We start from the raw sequence: 20729 nt of genomic DNA on the forward strand, positions 1-20729 counted from the left end.
TGAGGGCACCAAGTACGAGGAGCAGCAGGAGCTGGGAGGGAGAGGCAACAATGCCCAGAGCAAGGGAATCGCTGAGGTGGTGACTGTCCCTGAAGTCACCCAAGGGTCCCAGCCCAGGAACACAAAGCTCACAGGCCAGGTGATGGCAGAGGAGCCCCAGCAGCCCTGGCTGCTTTCTCCAGACAGCAGAGGCTGCAGGTGGATCTCAACTGAGGTTTGGGGGTGTTGAAGGTTGCAATGCAAGATGTTTTCCATTACCATCTGTATGGCAGATTACCTTTGTCAGGTGGGCAGTTTGCCTTATCTCTCTCTTTGAGGGACCATGTTCACACCTCCCTGGGGAGGGGACATTGCTGATAACAGACTATTGAATGTCACTGCATGGCTGATAAGAACTATAACATCCCATTGGGAGATGCTCTGCCCAGAGGGAGGAGCCAAGCATTGCTACCCAGATATAATCCAGAGGTTTTTGAGACACCAGCACGGCTTTCTGCACGGGATTCCCCAGAGGAACAGCAGCTGTCTCTCCTTCCACTGGATCTTCAGAGCAAGAATACATCCTTCTCTACAGATCCCCCTTGCTCCAACAGAACCACCCCTGACACTGCAGGAGGGCTGCAGCCACAATTCCAATTGGACTGTCACCAACACCCCACAGGGTGTCAGGTTGGGTTCTGACTCTGTCAGTGTTGTTCTGGTGTACTGCATTGTTTATTTTATTTTTATTTTTCCCCTTTTCCCTATTAAAGAACTGTTATTTCCTGCTCCCATATTTTTGCCTGAGAGCCCCTAATTTAAAATTTATAGCAATTTGGAGGGGTGGGGAGGGTTTACATTCTCCATTTCAGGGGAGGCTCCTGCCTTCCTTAGCAGACTCCTGGCTTTCCAAATCAAGACAGGGGGAAAACACAGAGGGAAATTTGGGATCCATCAGCACCATGCCCTGACCCTGAGGCACATCCCATGCCATCCCACCCAGCCAAGGCAGCACAGGCTCCACAGCCTGCAGTGAGCCAATGCCCAGCACCTGTGTCCCAAACCCACCCCTGGTCCCTTCTCCAGAGGCAGCAGCGCCCATTGCCAGGCTCCCTGCCCTGCTGAGCACAGATGGGACCATGAGGAGCCAGAGCCATGCACAAAGTCACACACCACAAGGCAGGGTTGAGCAGATTCCATTTAATGTCATGTGCATATATATCCATACATTTACTTATGTCAATGGTTCGGGTGTGCGTGATGCCAGGTCTTGAAAAATCTACTCCTCGGGTTACGTCTGGGAGCACCAAATCTCTCAAAAATCACCTCAAAAATCAGCTGGGCTGTTGAAAAACCGACTTTTAGCCCCAAAAAGCAGAGAACTGAAGGCAGAGCAGAGCCCTAAATTCCCACCCAGCTCTGCAAATGCTGTTGCAAAGGGCTTGGCCAAGGAACCCTCCCTCCTTCCATCCCTCCATCCTTCCAAGGGAGACAGAACTGATAAGGAACATCCCCAGGCAGCAGCACCAGCACCCCATCAGCTCTCCAGGTTTTTGGCCAAGGCTGAGGAACAGGGCAGAGAGGCAGAGACAAAATATCCCCAAAAAAGAAAGAAAAGAAGAGTGAAAGGGAAAAAAAGGAAAAGGGGAAAGGAAAGGAAAAGGAAAAGGAAAAGGAAAAGGAAAAGGAAAAGGAAAAGGAAAAGGAGGAAAATAATTACAATAAAAATGACACTTTCACCGCCACGGACGCACAGAAATTGGCTTCTCTTCTCTTATTTTTTTTTTTCTTTTTTTTGTTTCTGGCAGCTGCTGGGGGAAGGGATGCCCACCCTGCCCTGTGCTGCATCCCAGCAGTTGCAGGGTAGATTTTTCAAGGCCTGGAGATGGCTCCCAGGAAGGCTCCTCCCGATTGCATAGCATTTATTTCAGGTAATTAAGGCACTGTTTTGCCCAACAGCAATTCCACATCAATGCAGTTTCCATACAGTCCACATCGGATGGCCTACAGTGCAATAACATCAACTTAAAGGCAAGGTTTGGAAGAATAAACCCAGCTTTAAATTTCAACTGAATTATTAAGAAGATAAAAGGAAACTACATTTTTCAAAAGCCTTTTTTTATTTTCCTTCACCATTGTTGTTTTACAATACAAATATCACCTTGTGAATACACAAAAAACCTACAGAAGATAACTCTGCTTCACGTAAAATACAGAATGGATATATATATATATATATTTATATATATATTTTTCTCTTCTTCATTCTTTTCTTTTTTTTTTTTTTTATAAAAACTATTTTTGTTCTGCACATTGGCAAGTTTTAGGATAGGAGACTTCCCCAAACATACAGTATGTATGGTAGGAGTGGAAACTTAAGAATTCCATGCAGTTTCTGCACAAATATTTTAAAGAAATAGATTATCTTTGTTGTTTTTCAACAACACTCCAATAAGGGGATGGAGAAACCATTCATAGTTCACTCAGTGATCATTTGTAAAATTCTTAAAAAACAGGAATTCATGGCTGTTTTGCTTTTTAAAACCCAGCTACCAAGTAGAACAATAAAGTGATTCTTTTTTGGCTTGACCTGCCCACAATGTGTGAGCAAGGTCGGACCCTTTTGTATTTGGTGGGGTGGGAGGCTTTTCCCTACACGTGGCAATTTCAACATTATAAGCAAATTTCCAGTTTAATTTAGCTATAAATGCAAAAATTAGTAATTATACAGTATATATAATTCTGCTTTCATGGAATACTTTATTTTAAATAAAAACATTTAAGACTGCCTACTGACCATACAATCAAGACAAGAAAGGCACTAGAAACATAGACAAATCTCTCTCTCTCCCAAGAAGCATTTTCTTTAAATTTTTTTAACTCTCTATTCTCTGACATGTAAAAATCTTTTTAAATTTAATTTTTTTTTTTCATACACATTTTGAAAAATAAAGTTAGGAAATACTTAGAAAATCACTTTACATTTTTTTCTCTCTTTTTTTTTGGTTTTTTTTTCTTTTTTTTTTTTTTTTTGCACTTTTTTGACACAGTCAGTCACTGCAGAATCTACAAAATCAGGATTTACCAAACCTTTCTGTGTCTATCATCTTATTCGTAGCGCAGGTGCAACAGGTAGAAAGATTTCTTGATTTCACCCAAGGCAGATATTTAGAAACCTTCATATAGTCATTTGCTAGAAAATGGCTTACAGCCCAATCTTTGGGGCAAGAGATATGAAAAGTATGTTTTCCCAAGAAAATAATATGCTTTGTTCCCAGACGTGACTGGAAAGACCAGAACTCATGATATAAAAGCTTTTTCATCTATGTTGTCGCATCATATACAAAGGAACAATGGTGATGGGCAAAATGCAAATCCCAACTCTACCAACAAGAAATGTATAACAGTGCATGATCAGTTAAATTCTCTTTTATTGTTGTCCAACGCAGATCCTTTGGAGAGAAAAAAAGATCACAGTGCTTACCAGGTAACTGAACAGGTCAGGTCCAGGGGGGAGCTGCTAAAGAAAGGGGTCGGGGAGCGGTGGGTGTTTGTTTATGGCATCTTCTGTGGGAGGTGTGAGCACTTGGGGCAGGTCCTGCGGGGTGACACTGCTGTTACCTGGTGTCACTCGCCAGGCGGCTGTACTTGACCTGCCGGCCCCGCGCCAGCGCCGGACACCGCAGGGGCCAGTGGTACGAGCGAGGTACAATGCCTTGCACATTCTTCTCAAAGTACTGGAAGGGCTTGTACCACCACACCCTTGCAAGGAGGTTCGTTTGGGAAGCTTCTTTTAGCACCTGCAGGGGGAAGGAGGACAAAAAGAGGATTGCTGAAGGGCAGGTCCTTTATTCGCGCCACCGCGCGTCCGTGACGAGCTCAGCCAATCTGTGGTTGTTGCTGTCGGTGGTTGTTGTGCTGTGATTTCAGGGTTTACCTCAGAACCTCAGGTTCCTCCCCTGATAATTCCCTCCCAGGTGTGTCAGTCATTTCTGCTTTCCCCTCCCTGCACTGTCAATCCTGGAATTCCAAAAGGGATCACAGAGTGATTGCCAGATGTCGCAGACATCTTTCATGGAAAATCCTTTCCTTAGGATTTTTCCTCCTGAGAAGCTGAGAGGCCTCAGGAACAAAATGTAAACATTGATTATCTGCTGCTGTGGAATGCAACAGGTGCATCTGTGATTGGTCTCATAGAATTGTTTCTAATTAATGGCCAATCACAGTCAGCTGGCTTGGACTCTCTGTCCGAGATAGAAGCTTTTGTTATCATTCTTTCCTTTCTATTCTTAGCTGGCCTTCTGATGAAACTGTTTCTTCTAATCTTTTAGTATAGTTTTAATGTAATATATATCATAAAATAATAAATCAAGCCTTCTGAAACATGGAGTCAGGGCCTTCATCTCTTCCCTCATCCAAGAACCCCTGTGAACACCGTCACAGGCAGATTCAAAGGATGCCCTCCAAGTGTCCTTTGTCCCTTGAGACCTCCTCTCCTGTACCTGGTGGTGGCTCCCAACCCCTTCCCTCCTCCCTTGTAGGTCCTACTCATAATTCCACTGGTTTGGTGCTGCCTGAAGCAAAACACCACAGCCATATTTGACTAATTGCCAATTAGGTGCCCTTTGATGTTCACTCAGCTTGGGAGGCACTGGGTTCTGTGCCCACACTCTGCAGCTCCTGTCTCACAACAGCTGTGGGTTCCACACACAATCCAGAGCATTCCACACTTTCACTCTGCTCCTGGGCTCCCAGAGCAGTGGTGCTTCCAAGCTGGAAGTGCTGGAGTGCCCCAGTCCTGCTGAGGAATTGCTTCAGCAGAGCTTTGGCGTGGAAATGTTCCTGTCCTGCTGCCTGAGGTGGCTGGGGAGGTGGCCTGGGTAAAAGAACATCAACCATGCAGTTCAAAGAGTTCTGTTGGAGCTGTAGCTGCATTCAGAGGCCTGTGGGCCAGAATAAAGCTCTGGATCGAAACCCTCCATCAGAACTGACTCATTTCCTTCACCATCACCTTAAAGCTTCTCCACAGAGGAAAACCTGAGGAGCAGACGCCTGGACTTCCCTCCATATGCCCAGTTGCAGGATCCAGCTTAGGCAAAGGTGTCTCTGGGGTGGAACACCACAGTTGCCACTCTTTGGTTCAGCACCAAGGGCCAGACAAGCTCAGGCACATCCTGTCTGGCTAAATTGGAAAATATTCCAATAGGTGCTGTCCTGCTTCCTGCTGCTCCCAAAATCTCACCTCCCAAACAGATCCCACACAACAAACCTGCTCACCCCTGCCTGCAGGATCTCAGTTGTTTGATGGGCCCACAGGAAAGAAGGAGTGGCCCAAAACAGGTGTCTGCTCTCCTTTGGGAATGAAAATGCCATCCCAAAGCAGGATGTTCTGTAAGTGCCTCTGAAATTCCATGGGGCTCAGGAATCTCTTTGGGGCTGGCTGTGTGCCTGTGCAGCTATGGGAATACATTACAAATTACTCCACTTTCTTCATGGAGGAAAAAGCCCCTTCTTTAGTCACATAACTCCTTTTTGTACAGTTTTACAGACCTCGTGTGTGACTCTAATTAGTCAGGAGCTTTCTTGCCAATTATTTATTTCTTAGTAACAAGTTATATTCTGTATTGATTGGTCACTAAAACCCCCAGTGAATACGTGCAGGAAAAGTTGTTTGTGACAGATAGTTTTAATTTTTCTATCTAATGGTGTGAAAACAGTTTATACAGGTGCTGGTTGTTTTTCACCCAGGAATAGATTGTTATGCTAACAAACTGCTCACACCAGGATTGCTTTCACACAGGAACTTGCAAAGTGCTAGCTTCCCTTAGAATAAATGACAGGCCAGCCAGAGCAGGCCTGATTTTATAAGGCTTTTCTTTATCATTTTCTACCTTACTGCAACATGGAGCCATGAGCAGGGCACGTCCCAACCCATCTGGAGGAAGTCAGAACCCTGCCCTGCCCTCCACATGCTCCCAGACTGCTCCCACCTACCTTCTGCTTCTCTCAGCCATGAGCAAGTCCCAGCCCAACCACATCCAAACCCCCTGCTGCCCATTATCCACACCAGAGCCAGGGATCCCTGTATCCACCCCCCAAAGGGAACACATGAGCACACGTGTGCACACAAGCACACACAGGGCTCGTACTCTCGAGTTTCATCTCCATGTCAAGCTCAGGTATCAAATAAATCCATTGTTGCTTTTAGTTTTAAAGCCAGGCACAAGCCCCAGCAGGAGGAAGGAGAGAGCAGCACACCAGTGTGTGCTCAGGGAAGGAGCCAGGGACTGGCATTTCCCAACAGCCTGGCAGCTCGGGGTAGCAGGACATTTCCACACCAAAGCTCTGCTGAAGCAATTCCTCAGCAGGACTGGGGGCACTCCAGCACTTCCAGCTTGGAAGCACCACTGCTCTGGGAGCCCAGGAGCAGAGTGAAAGTGTGGAATGCTCTGGATTGTGTGTGTGGAATCCTCAGTTCTTGTGAGACAAGAGCTGCAGAGCATGGGCACAGTGCCTCCAAAGCTGAGTGAACATCAAAGGGCACCTAATTGACAATTAGTCAAATATGGCTGTGGTGTTTTGCTTCAGGCAGCACCAAACTAGTGGAATAACAAGGTGGGACCTGGATGACCTTGAAGGCCCCTTCCAGCCCATGATGATTCTGTGATAGGATCTAAAATCTGCACTGTCACAACATAAATTCATCTTCTACCATTGTAGGATGTCTTTATTACACATAATTAACAGCATATGTCATAGATAAGCAAAAGATCTTTGACCACGAGCACAGAAAGTATTTGGACACCAATGTGCTGCTATGGAGCTAAAAATATCTGTTAACTCCCTTGTCTACTATCTGTGGCAAAGACTTGTGCATTTCCTCTGAGAGAACCATGGAACATGCACAGCTGGAAGGGACCCACAGAGATCATTGATCCAGCCTCTGTTCTTGTAAAGACACCCCAACAATCCCACCCTGGGCATCCCTGGAGCAGTGTCCAAGCTCTCCTGGAGCTCTGGCAGCCTCAGGGCTGTGCCCATTCCCTGGGGAGCCTGGGCAGTGCCCAGCACCCTCTGGGGGAAGAACCTTGCCCTGATCTCCTGACCCTGCCCAGCAGAGGAGGTCTCACCTCAGCACTGTCAGCTCCTCCCTGACTGCTCCAGTTCACCAGCCAGGAGAACTCTCCACCCCCTGAAAACCCTTTCAAAAACCAGTTCCCTTTTTAGTGAGGCCTCCTCCTGCACCTCAAGGGACCTGTGGCAAAGAGCCATAGAGCACAGGAAAACCCCAGCTGGCCTTAACCACCAAACTAAACAAAACCAAGACAAAAGAATCTAAATGGTTTGTTGTTCTGTCACAAATGTGGCCACCTGGCCCAAATTCAGGAGAATTCAAAAAACTGAGGTTACCCAGGGGTGGGAGAGCTCTGCCTGCCTTTGGGAACCCTTTCCCATATTTTTGTGGTCAAGAACCCAATGAATGATCCCTCTTTCTCCCCTACAAACCCAACAGTTGGGAGGAAGAGAGGGACTCTCCACAGGACATGGGTGAGCCTGGATATTCTCACCCCACCCCAGGCTACAAGCAGGAGCATCCAAGGAGTGGCAGGAACTCACTTGCTGGTTGGCCATTGTGTGGTACCACCAGAATAGCCTTGTAGTGATGTAGTAAGCCACCACCACGTCCACAGTGTAGTGGTCATGAGCAAGGAGGATGCAGAACATCCCCACCATGCTGAGAGCCCAGCAGAGCCAGTGGTACCACCAGAGTCGCCGTGGGGAATCTGCAAACAAAGAAGCACAAGCAGGGGTTACTCATCAGTGGAAGCTTATCAGGAGTGCTGCAGTGATTAGCTGAGGTCATGGACTGCAATCCTGCCTGCCACAGAGGTGCCTGGGCTCACATTAACAGCAGGAACGCTGAGATCACAAAATAAGGATCACTCTCTTAAAGGTGGAGCTTAAAATTGTACTCAGGGGTAATGACATGCTTGGAAATGAGAAAGGTTATGAAATCTTTTGAGAAAGATAGAATATATCTTATATAAGATATATAAGATATATAAGATATTTATATATAATATATATTTATTAAGATATATAATACCCTGGCCAGTCAAATCAACCTGCTTGTGTTTAGATGGGATACTGGGAATTAGGAATTGTTCCCTGGCAGGGTGGGCAGGCCCTGGTTCAGATTTCCAGAGAAACTGTGGCTTCTGCCCCTGGATCCCTGGAAATGTCCAAGGCCAGGCTGGACAGTGCTTGGAGCAGCCTGGGATAGGGGAAGGTGTCCCTGCCATGACAGGGGGTGGGATGAGATGTATTTTAGGTCCCTCCCAACCCAAACCCTTACGATCCCCCTAGTGAAGAATTTTTCCCCAATACCCAGCGTGAGGCTGTTTCACCATGGAGCACACAGATATTTTAACTGGAATTATGCTCATGAGCACAACAGGAACCCCTCAGAGAGGAAGGCAGCACAGCAGGGGAGGGCAGCAGGGCACTCACACTCTTTGATGAACAGGTAGGTGAGGGTGAGGATGACGGTGTGGCCGCTGTACAGGTAATCCCCACACATGTTGTGGGAGCCCGTGATGGACAAGCCTCCGCCAGCAATCAACTTCATTATCCTTCTCAGGTGAGATTCCCAGTCTCCAAAGAGCTGGTGGGACAGCAAAACACAAAAGCACAGTGAAACATCACAGCTCAAAGCAATGGTTTTAAGCAGCAATTTGGCTTTTTAGTTCTTTATTGTATTTGCAGGGACTCCTGGGGCAGGGAGGAATGATGAATCTGATTCCATGTTCTCAGAAGGCCAATTTAGTATTTTATAATACTATATTATATTAAAGAATACTATACTATCTATACTAAAGAATACAAAAAGGATACCTACTAAATGCTCTAAAGCTACTAACAAAACCTTGTGACTCTCTCTAGAGTCCTGACATAGCTTGGCCCCAGCTGTCCAGAGTGAAAACAACCCACACCAGAATCCAATGACACAATCACCTGTGAGTAAACAATCTCCAAACACATTCCACATGAGCAAAACACAGGAGAAGCAAATGAGATAAGAATTGTTTTCCTTTTCTCTGAGGTTTCTCAGCTTCCCAGGAGAAAAATCCTGGGCAAAGGGATTTTTTCAGAGAATGTGAGTGTCACAGTTCTCCTCCCCTTCTGCTTTGATCCACAAGATCAATCAGCAGATAAATAAATCCTCAGCCTTTCCTAAAAGCTGGCAGCACATTTCTAACAGGAAAAAGACTGGGAATGAGACAGGAGTGTTTTGGTGCTTTGCACCTCTTGTAGCTGGTGCTCAGGTGAGATTTTCCTTCTGTTCAAGAGGCAGCAGACTCTAAAATAAACGAGGTTTAATTTAGTTCACGTTGTTGGTAACAGCACAGGCCCTACTGGTGATCATCCAACAGAAACCAGGAGGAACTGCCCAGACTGAACAGCCAAATCCAGGATCTGATGAACAGAGGAACATCTCACTCCAAACCCCAAAGCCTTGGAAAAGCCTGCTAGATTATTTCCTTCTGCTTCCCACTCCAACAGAAACATCTGTGCTGTCTGTCAGAGCACAGGGCCAGACCTGTGCTTTGAATCCACACAGGGATCTCCCTCCACACCCAGATGTGCTCTGACCCACCCCAACCATGGCTCATGGAGCATTCCTGGAAAAGCTTCAGTTTGCCCAAGGAAAGGCAAATCCAAGCAAACCAAGTCCTTCCCAGAGGACACTCTGCTCCCTCCCCTGAGTGACTGAGGGCAGCTGGCACTGCCCAACACTTTTGCTGCTCTCAGCTCTTAGCCAAGGCCAAATAGTAAACAAATCCACAAAAAACATGACAACCAGGATGTGTGGAGAACCTCTAGGACCCATCAGGAAGCAGGGACTAATGGATCAATGCACACCTTGGTGCTGCATCTTTACTTCATTTTATGATGTTTAAAAATTCATGGACATCACTGAACTGTCAAAAGGAAACAGACTCCCCCCACCCCAGGCTGGCCATTATGGTTTTTATTTTAAAGCTTGGCCTTGCTTTAAGAAGTGGAAATTAATAAATTCTGACAGACTGGAGCATGTTCTTTGCAAGAATTAAACATTTCCTGCTAACAATTGCTCACAAACACCAAACTGCTCCCCAAAGCCCACTTTTCACAATCACACAGAACTCAATAAGGTGTTGAGAGGTTATTCTTTTCCCACCAGTACATTTAGGGCTTTCAAGAAAACTCCTTAATCTTATCAGGGCCCTCAGCTTGTCTCTACTTGAGTCATGAGAAGGATTTGCCAAGGCCATAAATTCCCCAAATTCCCCAAACAGGCAGATTTATTCACTCCAGCCCATAAATACCTGGTATTCTCCCTTTTTAAATTTCCTAGCAGCAGGCTGTTCAAGCACAGTGCTGATCCTCTCCTACTCATTTCTCTTTCCAAAATCTTTCAAAAACCCACAAAAGTTCTGGCTGGACTTCCCTGAGGAACCAAAGCTTTGTTTGGAAGTGCCAATCCTCACCAAAACAACGACAGCACATGGATCAAGTCCAATCAGGGTTTTACAACCTGTACCTCAGCACGTGGATCAAGTCCAATCAGGCTTTTATTACCTGTACCTCAGTGATTTTTGCAGCTTCCTGCTGATTTATGGCTGTGCTTGTGCCCTCTCTCCTGCTTCAGCTGTGTCACAGCACAGCCAGCCCCAGGAATTGCAGCAAGGACCAGGATTCCAGCAATGCTGGAGTGACCAGGGTGGATGCAACACCACCAGCTCTGTCCCATCTCCACCCTGAGCCTTCCAGGCTGACCACAAGGCTCAGCACCTCTGTCCCTGTAGCCTTGTTTCAGCCATGGCTTTCACAATTTAGGGCTGGGGAGTTAGGGCTGGGCTGGGGAGGAGGCGAGAAGTCCTTGTGCTACCAGAATTGCAAAAATATGTGCAGGAGACAGGCTGAGGAAAGTCTCTCTGGGCCATTTTCAACCACAAATCCTATCTGGATTTGGCACACTGAGGTGTGTGTTCATTTAGAAATCAGTGACTCACACATGGCAAAGGTTGCACACCTTCAGCAGCTTCAGTGGGGACAGGAACATGCTGATCATGCCAATTAGCTGAAAATGCCACAGAATTTGGGTAGCTCAGTGCTTTGAGAAGGGTGGGAATCCCTGCACTGCCCTGCAGCACCTGTCAACATCTCCACTGAGAGGGCAGAAGGGTGTCCCTGTCACACCAAACCAGCACTCTGAAATTAAAATTATAGAGTGGTTTGGGATGGTTTGGGCTTAAAGTTCACCCATTCCAACCCTGCCATGGGCAGGGACACCTTCCACTGTCCCAGGCTGCTCCAAGCCCCAAAGTCCAGCCTGGCCTTGGGCACTGCCAGGGATCCAGGGGCACACAGCTGTGCCAGGGCCTGCCCACCCTGCCAGGGAACAATTCCTAATTCCCAATATCCCATCCAGCCCTGCCCTGTGTCACTCTGAACCCATTCCCTGTGTCCTGTCCCTCCAGTTCCTGTTGCAGGGTCCCTCTCCAGCTCCTCTGTGTCCCTTCAGGCCCTGGAAGGAGCTCTGAGGTCTCCACACACCCTTCCCTTCTCCAGGCTGAGCATTCCCAGCTCTCCCAGCCTGGCTCCAGAGCCCTCAGCAATTCCATAACCTCCTCTGGACCTGCTCCAACAATTCCATGTCCTCCTTATGTTGGAGACACCAGAATTGTGCTCAGAATTCCAGGTGGGCCCTCACCTGAGCAGGGCAGGGGGGCACATCCCCTCCCTTAGAAACACTTTTTGAGAAAGCAGCTCTGGGAAGAGCAGGGTGAAGGGGAAACAGGCAGATGGGGAATTTACCTTTGGAGAACACTTGAAATGCATTCCAGGTACTGGAAGTGTAGTCACATACATGGTAATACACCGGTACAGGTATAGTGTGCCAACGATACAGAAAAACCTTCTGCTAATTATAGACCTGCCAGGGAGGAAAAACAGCCACAAATAAGGAGGGAAACAAAATCCACAAAGGTAAATAAAACAAAGCAGCAGCTGGTTTCTCCTGAGGCTTTGGAAACTCGTGACACTATCAGGGAATGCTGAACTACTGCACAAATACTCCAGGAACACAGGAGCAACACAGCTCACACTGCCTTTGAAGGTGAATACAGGCAATCTAAGGGTGAGGATGCAGAATCCTGTGCAGATTGGGTGCTGAAGACTTTAATAGGGAATTTCATGCCCCACACCCCTCCATCAGCTGTGGCCAGTCACTGATTCCTATCTGATGCAGGGGATAAAGTTACAGGATTTTCACTGTGGGATGAAAAGGAGTAAGTTTATCCCAGCTGACACACAATTCAGTGATTACAAAGGATCTCCTGTGTAACCCAGAGGAGTGAGAGAACACATCTTTCCTGAGCAGCATCATAAAGGAAGCAGTTCACATCAGCAAGGAAAGCTCCCAAATAAAAATGCAGAGCTGGGCTGGCTGCAGGACAGGGTGTCTGTAGGGAAGCCACTCAGCAGCCACAGCTGCAGAGACATTTATTAGTGAGGGCTGATGCTCACAGAGAGGGCAGATCCACATCTGGGGTACTGTGAGGTGCTTCTGCAAAACCAGCATGAGCACCTGGGGTAAAGGATGGGCTCAGGAGGGACAGCCAGCCCCTCAATTGCCCCACTGGGGTAACACCTAAGAACACCTCAGAGAAAGACAATTAAACCTCTCCTGGCACATCCACCAGGACAGGAGCAGCCTCTGGAGAGATCCTAAGGAGAGATCACTGCCAGGGTTACAGAAATTGGGGTCAATCCAATGACAGCAATCACCCTTCGTGGGTCACTGGCTACAGACCCTGTGGGGTTTGGTTCATTTTAAATCACTGCTCTTTGCACTCATGGCCATTTCAAGCTGCAGGTTCTGGCATTCACAGAATCCAACAACAGTCTGGATTGGAAGAAACCTTCCAAGACCATCTCATTCCATCTTCCACTGTCCCAGGCTGTCCAAGCCCCATCCAACCTGGCCTTGGGCACTGCCAGGGATCCAGGGGCAGCTCTGGGCTGCTCTCTCCACCCTCCCAGGGAACAATTCCTTCCAATATCCCATCCATCCCTGCCCTCTGGCACTGGGAAGGCATTCCCTGTGTCCTGTCCCTCTATCCCTTGTCCCCAGTCTGTCTCCTTCGTTCTTAGAATTTCCCTTCAGGCACTGGAATTCAGTTGTTGCTGTTTTGCTCACTTTAAAAAAAAAATATTCCTATCAAGCTGAGCTCTTTCATAAGTAAAAATTGGCCACCTTTTAAATTTTTCAGTGCTTTTGGCATGGTTATTAAACTGGAGTGCTCCACTCTTGGAGGAGTATGAGTTTGCAGTGCCAGATCAGTAACACCTTGAGTGCCTTGATTTATCAAGAAAATTTCAACTCTTGCAGGCTAAACACATTTTGCACTGGAGCACTCCCTGCTGTAACACACTATTCCAGGCTTTTTCTTCCCTCTCCTGGTGTAAACACGGGCAAAGCTGTGAGTTAAGAATGATAATTATTCATCTTGTTCCACAAACTGAAATTTAAGTGTGGAGGGCACCACTCCAGTAGAGCAGGGGTTCTTCTCTGCACAATTTTTCCTCTCATATCTCACCCTTGTGGCTTTTAGAACCAGACACGAACCTGCTTTTTTCTTTTTAACATTAAGGCAAACAGGGGTTTGGGGATTAGGCTGAGCAACACCATATTCTGAGAGACCAAAGAAGCATTTCTCTGAGCACTGAATTTATTTTTTTAATTAAAACTACCACTTGATTTTGCTGGATTTGGCATATTTTAACTTGGGAAAATCTGAGAGAGCTCTTCACTTTAATATAAAGTAAAAATAAATGTTAAAAGCTTCATATTTCCCTTTCTCCCAGGAGGATTTGTGTGAGTGTGAGACTCAGAGCCAGCAAGTGCAACCTCCACACATATTCCTGGACCAGAGAGCTCCATCCCAGCTCTGCAGACCTCAGCAGGAGCAGGCTGCTCCTTCAGCCCCACGAGCCAAACACAATCCTGGCACTGTGCTTCTCCCACAGCATCTGGGAATGCTTCCCAGGGAAGTTCATCTGCCTCAGCAGCTTCCTTGAGCTCCAGAGTGCCCTGCCAGACCTGCTCCTGCCTTCTGGAGAGACACCAGCCCAACCCCATGCCATGGACAGCATCAGAATCACTGAATCACAGAATGTCTGCCTTGGAAAGGACCTTAAAGCCCATCCAGTGCCACCCCTGCCATGGCAGGGACACCTTCCACTGTCCCAGGCTGCTCCAAGCCCCAGTGTCCAACCTGGCCCTGGGCACTTCCAGGGATGGGGAAGCAGAAGTGAGGAAGGCCCATCTGGCCCAATGCCCTCCCTTTATTCCTGAATGAAGTTTCAAAGGGAGGGGATAACCCCACCACAAAAGGGATTCAGCTTTTCTGCAGCACTGAGTCTGCACCCCTTTGGATGAGTGTGCCCCATCCAAAGCCACAACAAGGTTCTCCAGATGAAGCCACCTCACTGGGCTCTTGTTCCTCTCCTCCTCTTCCCTTTCTGCTGCTCAGCCACAGCTTGGGCCTCTCAGACCTCTGCTCATGGATAGAAAAGAGGCATTTTGGTCCTTCAAACATTCCATGATCAGTGCATAGACTGACCAAGCTCTGGCACCTTCCCCTAACACCAGAAGAGGCCCTTCCCAAGGAGACTTCCCATGGCAGGAGGTTGGAATGGGATGACCTTTAGGGTCCCTTCCAGGCCCAAACATTCTGTGATTCTAGAACATAAATAAAAACAGACACCCCAAAGCCAATGGGGACACGGCAGGGGGAACCTTCACATCTGCCAGTGACACCAATAAATGTATGTTAAATCAACTCAACCCACATCTCACTGCCTCAAAACCTCCAAGGACTCTGCTGTTCCTCACCTACAGGCTCTGCTCAGCTCCACCACAGGGTGTTTGACCCCTGGGATGGCCCTATTAACCCCACACCTCCTTACTGGGGGTAATCCCACACCACCTCCTCTGGCTGTTTCCCTTGGGTTTAAAATCATGGAATATCTTGAGCTGCAAGGGACCCACAAGGATCATTGATACAGCTCCAGTCCCTGCACAGATACCCCAATAATCCCACTCCATACATCCTTGGGAGCATTGCACAAATCCTCCTGGAGCTCTGGTGGCCTCGGGGCTGTGCTCATTGCCTGGGGAGCCTGGGCAGTGCCCAGCATCCTCTGGGGAAGAACCTTTCCCTGAAATCCAACCTAAATGTCCAGCCATTCCCTTGGATCCTGGTTCACAGCTACCTTCACAAGAGCATGAGTTGTGTTCCCTCAGAACAAACAGTGAGTTCAGAACATCATTTCATCCAATCCATAGCTTTTCACCCATGAAAAAGGTTTGAGTTAAACACTCAGGGTGTTGCTCAGTTTCTTAGGGAACATTTGGACCTCTGCCTTCTGCACAAGCAGCTCACACTGCACGCTACCTCACCTTTGAAAACTGACATAAGAAGATCACAAGGAGCTTCATTTTGTTTGGGTGCAAACCAGCATCTGCCCTCCAAAAGCTGCCAGAAGCACTCAAGTGTTGAAAAGGTTTTACTTACTTGTATTTTAAGAGCAGCCACTGAACAAACCACAGTCCTACAAGGATCATGCCGTTGATTTCACAAATAGAAAAAGCCCATTGCACCCGATCAAAGCGATCAAAAAATGCATCTGGGAGGGGAGGCTGCACCTCCTTGGGAGGCACTCGTTCATGAACCACCGAGATAGTCACCGTGGTGAAGACGAAACAAAAAAGTGCATAAATAAAAGCCAGGAAAGTCTTGCCCCACTCCATGGGATACTGCGAGCGCTCCGGCTCGGGCATGGGGATCTTGATCATCTCCTTCTTGAACCCGTTGGGGATGCCCCCATTGAGCTTGAGCGCGGTGCCGAAGCCGTTCTGGCGCGCGGCGTCGCCGGCGCGCACGTGCCCGTTGGCGTGGCCGTTCTTGTGAGCCTCCATGTGGTGAGCCATCTTCAGCCCCTCGATCATGTTCAGCAGCCGCTGCCCGCTGTCGGAAGACACCCGGGACAGAGGGGATTTCTTGAAATCCTCCTCCGTCAGGTTGATGAGGTCCCGCCCGGTGAAGTTCTTCAGGGGCTCACAGTACTCCGGCACGGCATTGTCCGTCAGCCAGCCGGTCACCTCCTCGGGTGACCACAGCACCACTTCTTTCATCTCGCCAGGGACGGTGGCACATGGGCTTTTTAAAGTGGGCAGCACTCACTGCGGCTCCAGCGTGGTGGGAAGCTCCTCCTTGGCTTCATCTTGTTGTCCCTGCAATGGGTTTGGCCAGAGGCAGAGCCCGTCCCTACCCAGCCGACACCGGCGTGCGGCCAGCGTAGGAAACGCTCTACTTCATCTTCGTGTTGGCATTCTTCTTCCTGGGGAGGGAAACACAGAACCAGGCATTAGCATGGCATTCAGTGCCCAAATTCCTGCACAAAACTGGCTCTGCTTGGGTTGGGATGGACAACAGACTCTGGAGATCTGAGCTGCAGCCTTGTACATGCAGCATCATCCTTCCCAAGCTCACCATTGATTTCCTAAAACAACACCACCTTGAACACCACTGTCCAGCTGTGGGAAGCTTCCCTCTTGTTCTGATTTTGTTACATTTTCCATTTCAATGCTCTAGCCCATGAGCAGCACCCAAACTCCTCTTACAATCATCATACTCATAAATTTAAGGAGCTACAGAGCAAATGTTTGGTATTATTTGCGGTAGAAATCTCTTCTGCCTCTTACAGACTGGTATCTTAATGGAATGTGTGGCACCAGTGACTGAATACAAAACCTGTTTTTCATTCTGCAAAGCAAAAATCATAAAATCACAGAATCCCAGACTGGTTTGGGTTGGAATGGACCTTAAAGCTCATCCCATTCCATGAGCAGGAACACCTTCCATTAGACCACCTTGCTCCAAGCCCCATCCAACCCACCCTAGAACTCCTCCAGATTCCACATACAGTCATCAACACAAAAAATTGATGTAGATAAACAAGGATCTACTGTCTGGGCCAAAAGAGCAGCAGGAAAATAAATAATCAAGCAGATTAGCCTGAAAAGAAACTGAAGCATTTAGGTTTAGAAATGTTGACTACCAGATAAAAAAAAGGAACCAGGAGAATTTTTTTTTTTTAAAAGAGGAACTAGGTAAGAAACTTCTATATTCAATGAATTGCAGAAATAGCTTAGAAAAGCTGATTGCTTCCAGTACAAAAGTTACAAGCACACACAAGTTACTTGCTCCTCCTGAATTTTTGAGACAAGGGCAACAAACAAGGTAGTGATGGCAGCAACCACCACCAGCAAATCCTCAGATCTGAGGTGTTTATTCAACCAAAAACCCAAACTGCTCCTCCCCAGAGCAAGGAGAGGAAAGCAGTGGAAGCCCGACCATCCCACAGACCACGTGCTCTGCTGCAGCTCATAAACATGAAGTGAGAAGGTAACAGCACAGGGCAAAAAAACCACTTCATATTTTCAAAAGTCAAACCAAGCCTTTATCAGCTGAAAGAATATTTTTAGCCTCTTACAGGCTCCCAAGTGTTTGTGTTTCATCAAAGGGAGCAAAGTTGTGACTGAGGAAAACCAAAATAATTTACCCTACTGGCATGATTTGAACTAAAGTGGCTCAGAACAGATACAGAGCTTTACTCCTATGCAAACATGACCACACTGCACACACAATTCATTTTCTGATCTGTTACCTCCAAGCTCAGCAAGAAACACAAGGTGCAGTTTTTAATTTGGTTTTCCATGGAAGGAACTGTGATGGTAGAGAAAAGAAAAAGCCTTGGATGGATGGAAGGACTGGCAGTACTTTGGACAGGCCACCTCTCACTTCTGGACACCAGGAATGTGCAGACATTTAAATCCACAGAGCAAGGGATGAAGATGACTCTTCCACTTTGTGCAAATCTGTGTTGTTTTAGAGCAGAAGTGAGGACACAGCTCTGTTTGCTTCCTTTTCTTTCAATACTGAGGAAGGCTTTCAAGCCACAGATTGCTTCATTATTCAAGTTGTGTTTAGCAAATCAGGATTTAGTTACAGAGCTCTGAACATGGCAAAAGGATGGCCTGAATTATGCATGGTAACCCACATTAGAAGCTCCTACAAGGCCAGGACTGAGCAGCAGCTCAGCTCCACCTGCCCATCTCCATGTGCTCATTTCCAATCCCAGCTCTGGCAGCACAAATTCCCAACACACAATCCTGACAGACTTCTTGTTGCATCCCAGGATGGTGCCTCACAATGATAAAGCCAAAGTTATTTATTTTTAACGCTGCTTCCCCCACCCAAGCTCTGGGCCTGCAGCAGCCATCCAGCCTGGCTTTGGGGATGTCTAAGCACTCTGTGGGCACACAAGGTGGGCCAATATTAACTAAATCTTTTCAGTTTTCAACACTGGAGTGCCTAAATCCTCATTTCCCAAATCCCTGAACCTGACAGAGCAGCCTCCTGTCCACCCCAACAACATTTAAAGACACAGCTCAAGAGCCTGTAGGCAACCTCCAAACTACATGTCCACTGCCAGGGAAGGTCTGGACTGGATAGTGGGAAAAATTTCTCCATGGAAAAGGTTGTCTAGCTCTGAAAGAGGCTGCCCAGGGCCACCATCCCTGCCTGGAGGGATTTAAAACATTTGTAGATGTGGCACTTGGGGACAGGGGTTAGGCCTTGGGAGTGCTTGGGGGAACGGTTGGACTTGATGAGCTTAGAGGGCTTTTCCAAACTAAACCATTCTATGAAAGCTTCCAGCAGGGGCTAAGATGAGTTCCAGATGGAAAAATCTGTTGCCAGCTGCAAATAGCACTTGGATATTGGCACAAGAGTCCCAAAATGCTGTGTGACCCCAGGATACCTGGCCTGGCAGCCTGACAAAAACCAACAAAAGTGTGCCTTGCAGTAAAACTGCAGATTTGGGCAACATTGCTGGAATCTACCTTCAGTTCCAAAATGTGCTCTCATACCACCAGTGGAAATCACTATCAAGCACCTTTTGTAAAAGCAAATTAATGATACAGGAGAAAAGGTAATCCTCTGCCATGGAGGTGAGTTGTTTTCACTGAGAGTTAAAATGAAGAAAACCAACTAAAATTTTTAACACCATTTCTTATTCAAGCCTGTTTTCACAGCCTGCCTAATGGGGGAGGAAAGGCAAAAAAGCTTCTTTACTCACACCTTCCAGCTTGCCACATTAAAAATTCCTCATTCCCTCTGGTGCATCCATGAAAGCTTGATGGGGTTTGGTTTGCAGAAACTGTGGGGGACTCACAGCTCTCCCTGAGCCCTTCCCTTCCACAAAAGGTCTTCTCCTCTCCTGAAGACAGAAGGTGGGGAGCAGTGTCAGCCCAGGATGAGGCACACACAAACCTCCCCAGCTCTGCCACAGGTTCTTCAGCTTGGCTGACTAAAATTCCCTCCACCTGCAGCAGAGCTGCCTCATTAAGGAGCCTGAACCCAACAAGGAATTATAAATAACAATGTGATTACCATAACAATACCAACTGCATCGTGATTATGGCGCTGTGGAAAACCAGTACCTCAAAATGCCCACAACAGGAGTGAGCAGGATGAAACAACCTCATCAAGGTGGCACCTCCTTGTGTTTACAGGATCTTTTTCCCCTGTTGCCAGCAAACACTGAAGTGCTAACTCAAAACATGGGGTGTAATTCCCACCACCACTTCCACCTACACCTTGGCTAGAGGGTTAAACAAGGATTTGGGGTGCACTGCTACAACCCTGCCCATCAAGACCTGTTCTTCTCAGATCAGCTGGGCACAAGAGCAAACAGCATCAAACTTTTTGGATGAAGAACAAGATAATCAGCCATGAATTCATCAGCTGATGAATTCTCTCCACATGAGAATCATGGAATGATCTGGCTTGGGAGGGACCTCAAAGCCCATCCAAGTGCCACCCCTGCCATGGCAGGGACACCTTCCACTGTCCCAGGCTGCTCCAGCCTGGCCTTGGGCACTGCCAGGGATCCAGGGGCAGCCACAGCTGTGCCAGGACCTGCCCACCCTGCCAGGGAACAATTCCTAATTCCCAATATCCCATCCAGCCCTGCCCTCTGGAACTGGGAGCCATTCCCTGTGTCCTGTCCCTCCATCCCTTGTCCCCAGTCCCTCTCCAGCTCTCCTGGAGCCCCTTCAGGCCCTGGCAGGGGCTCTGAGCTCTGCCTGGAGCCTTCTCCTCCCCAGGTGAGCACCCTCAGCTCTCCCAGCCTGGCTCCAGCCCTGCAGCATCTCCAAGGCCTCCTCTGGACCAGCTCCACACTTTTCCCATGCTGAGGACAAGGCCCAGGTCTGGGGTCTCCTTGCAAGCAGAAATGGTTAATTCTCACAATTAGCATTGATGAGACAAAACCACATCCACTCAAACCAGTAAAAAACCACCTCCCTTATCTGTTTGTTCATCTTGAAACTCCTCCTAAAGCACTTTGAAACCCAACCAAAGCAAAGAAAACCTAAGCCTACTAAAATCAAATTGTGCCCTGCTCGTGTTTGTGCTTCTACTCTCTAAGCTTTGCTGCCAGGGCAACAGTCACTATAGAAATCAGTCAAATAAAAAGCTATTTCAGCAACTCGTCACCAGTAGCCAGGAAATCCTTTCAGAGGCACTGCTGTGCTCCACTTGCAACCCTCAGCATCCTTCCCAGACAGCCCA

At 47.7% G+C, this 20729-nt stretch overlaps 1 protein-coding gene across 9 annotated transcripts in view; it reads right to left on the bottom strand.

Moving 5' to 3' along the window:
• Window positions 1-1164: 1164 nt before the first annotated feature.
• The window catches only part of SGMS1 (sphingomyelin synthase 1), a 96666-nt gene continuing 77101 nt past the window's right edge, over window positions 1165-20729 (bottom strand). For all 9 annotated transcript variants that reach the window (XM_059476607.1, XM_059476600.1, XM_059476601.1 and 6 more), the window contains 5 exons: window positions 15606-16431; window positions 11842-11959; window positions 8491-8644; window positions 7597-7763; window positions 1165-3779 (listed from right to left, as the gene is read on the bottom strand). In XM_059476607.1, coding sequence (XP_059332590.1) covers window positions 3597-3779; window positions 7597-7763; window positions 8491-8644; window positions 11842-11959; window positions 15606-16225 — 1242 coding nt within the window. In that variant the 5' untranslated portion in view covers window positions 16226-16431 and the 3' untranslated portion in view covers window positions 1165-3596. The remainder of the gene's footprint in view (window positions 3780-7596; window positions 7764-8490; window positions 8645-11841; window positions 11960-15605; window positions 16432-20729) is intronic.

This window comes from Ammospiza nelsoni, chromosome 8 (genome assembly GCF_027579445.1).
Source record: "Ammospiza nelsoni isolate bAmmNel1 chromosome 8, bAmmNel1.pri, whole genome shotgun sequence".
Classification (NCBI taxonomy): Eukaryota; Metazoa; Chordata; class Aves; order Passeriformes; family Passerellidae; genus Ammospiza; species Ammospiza nelsoni.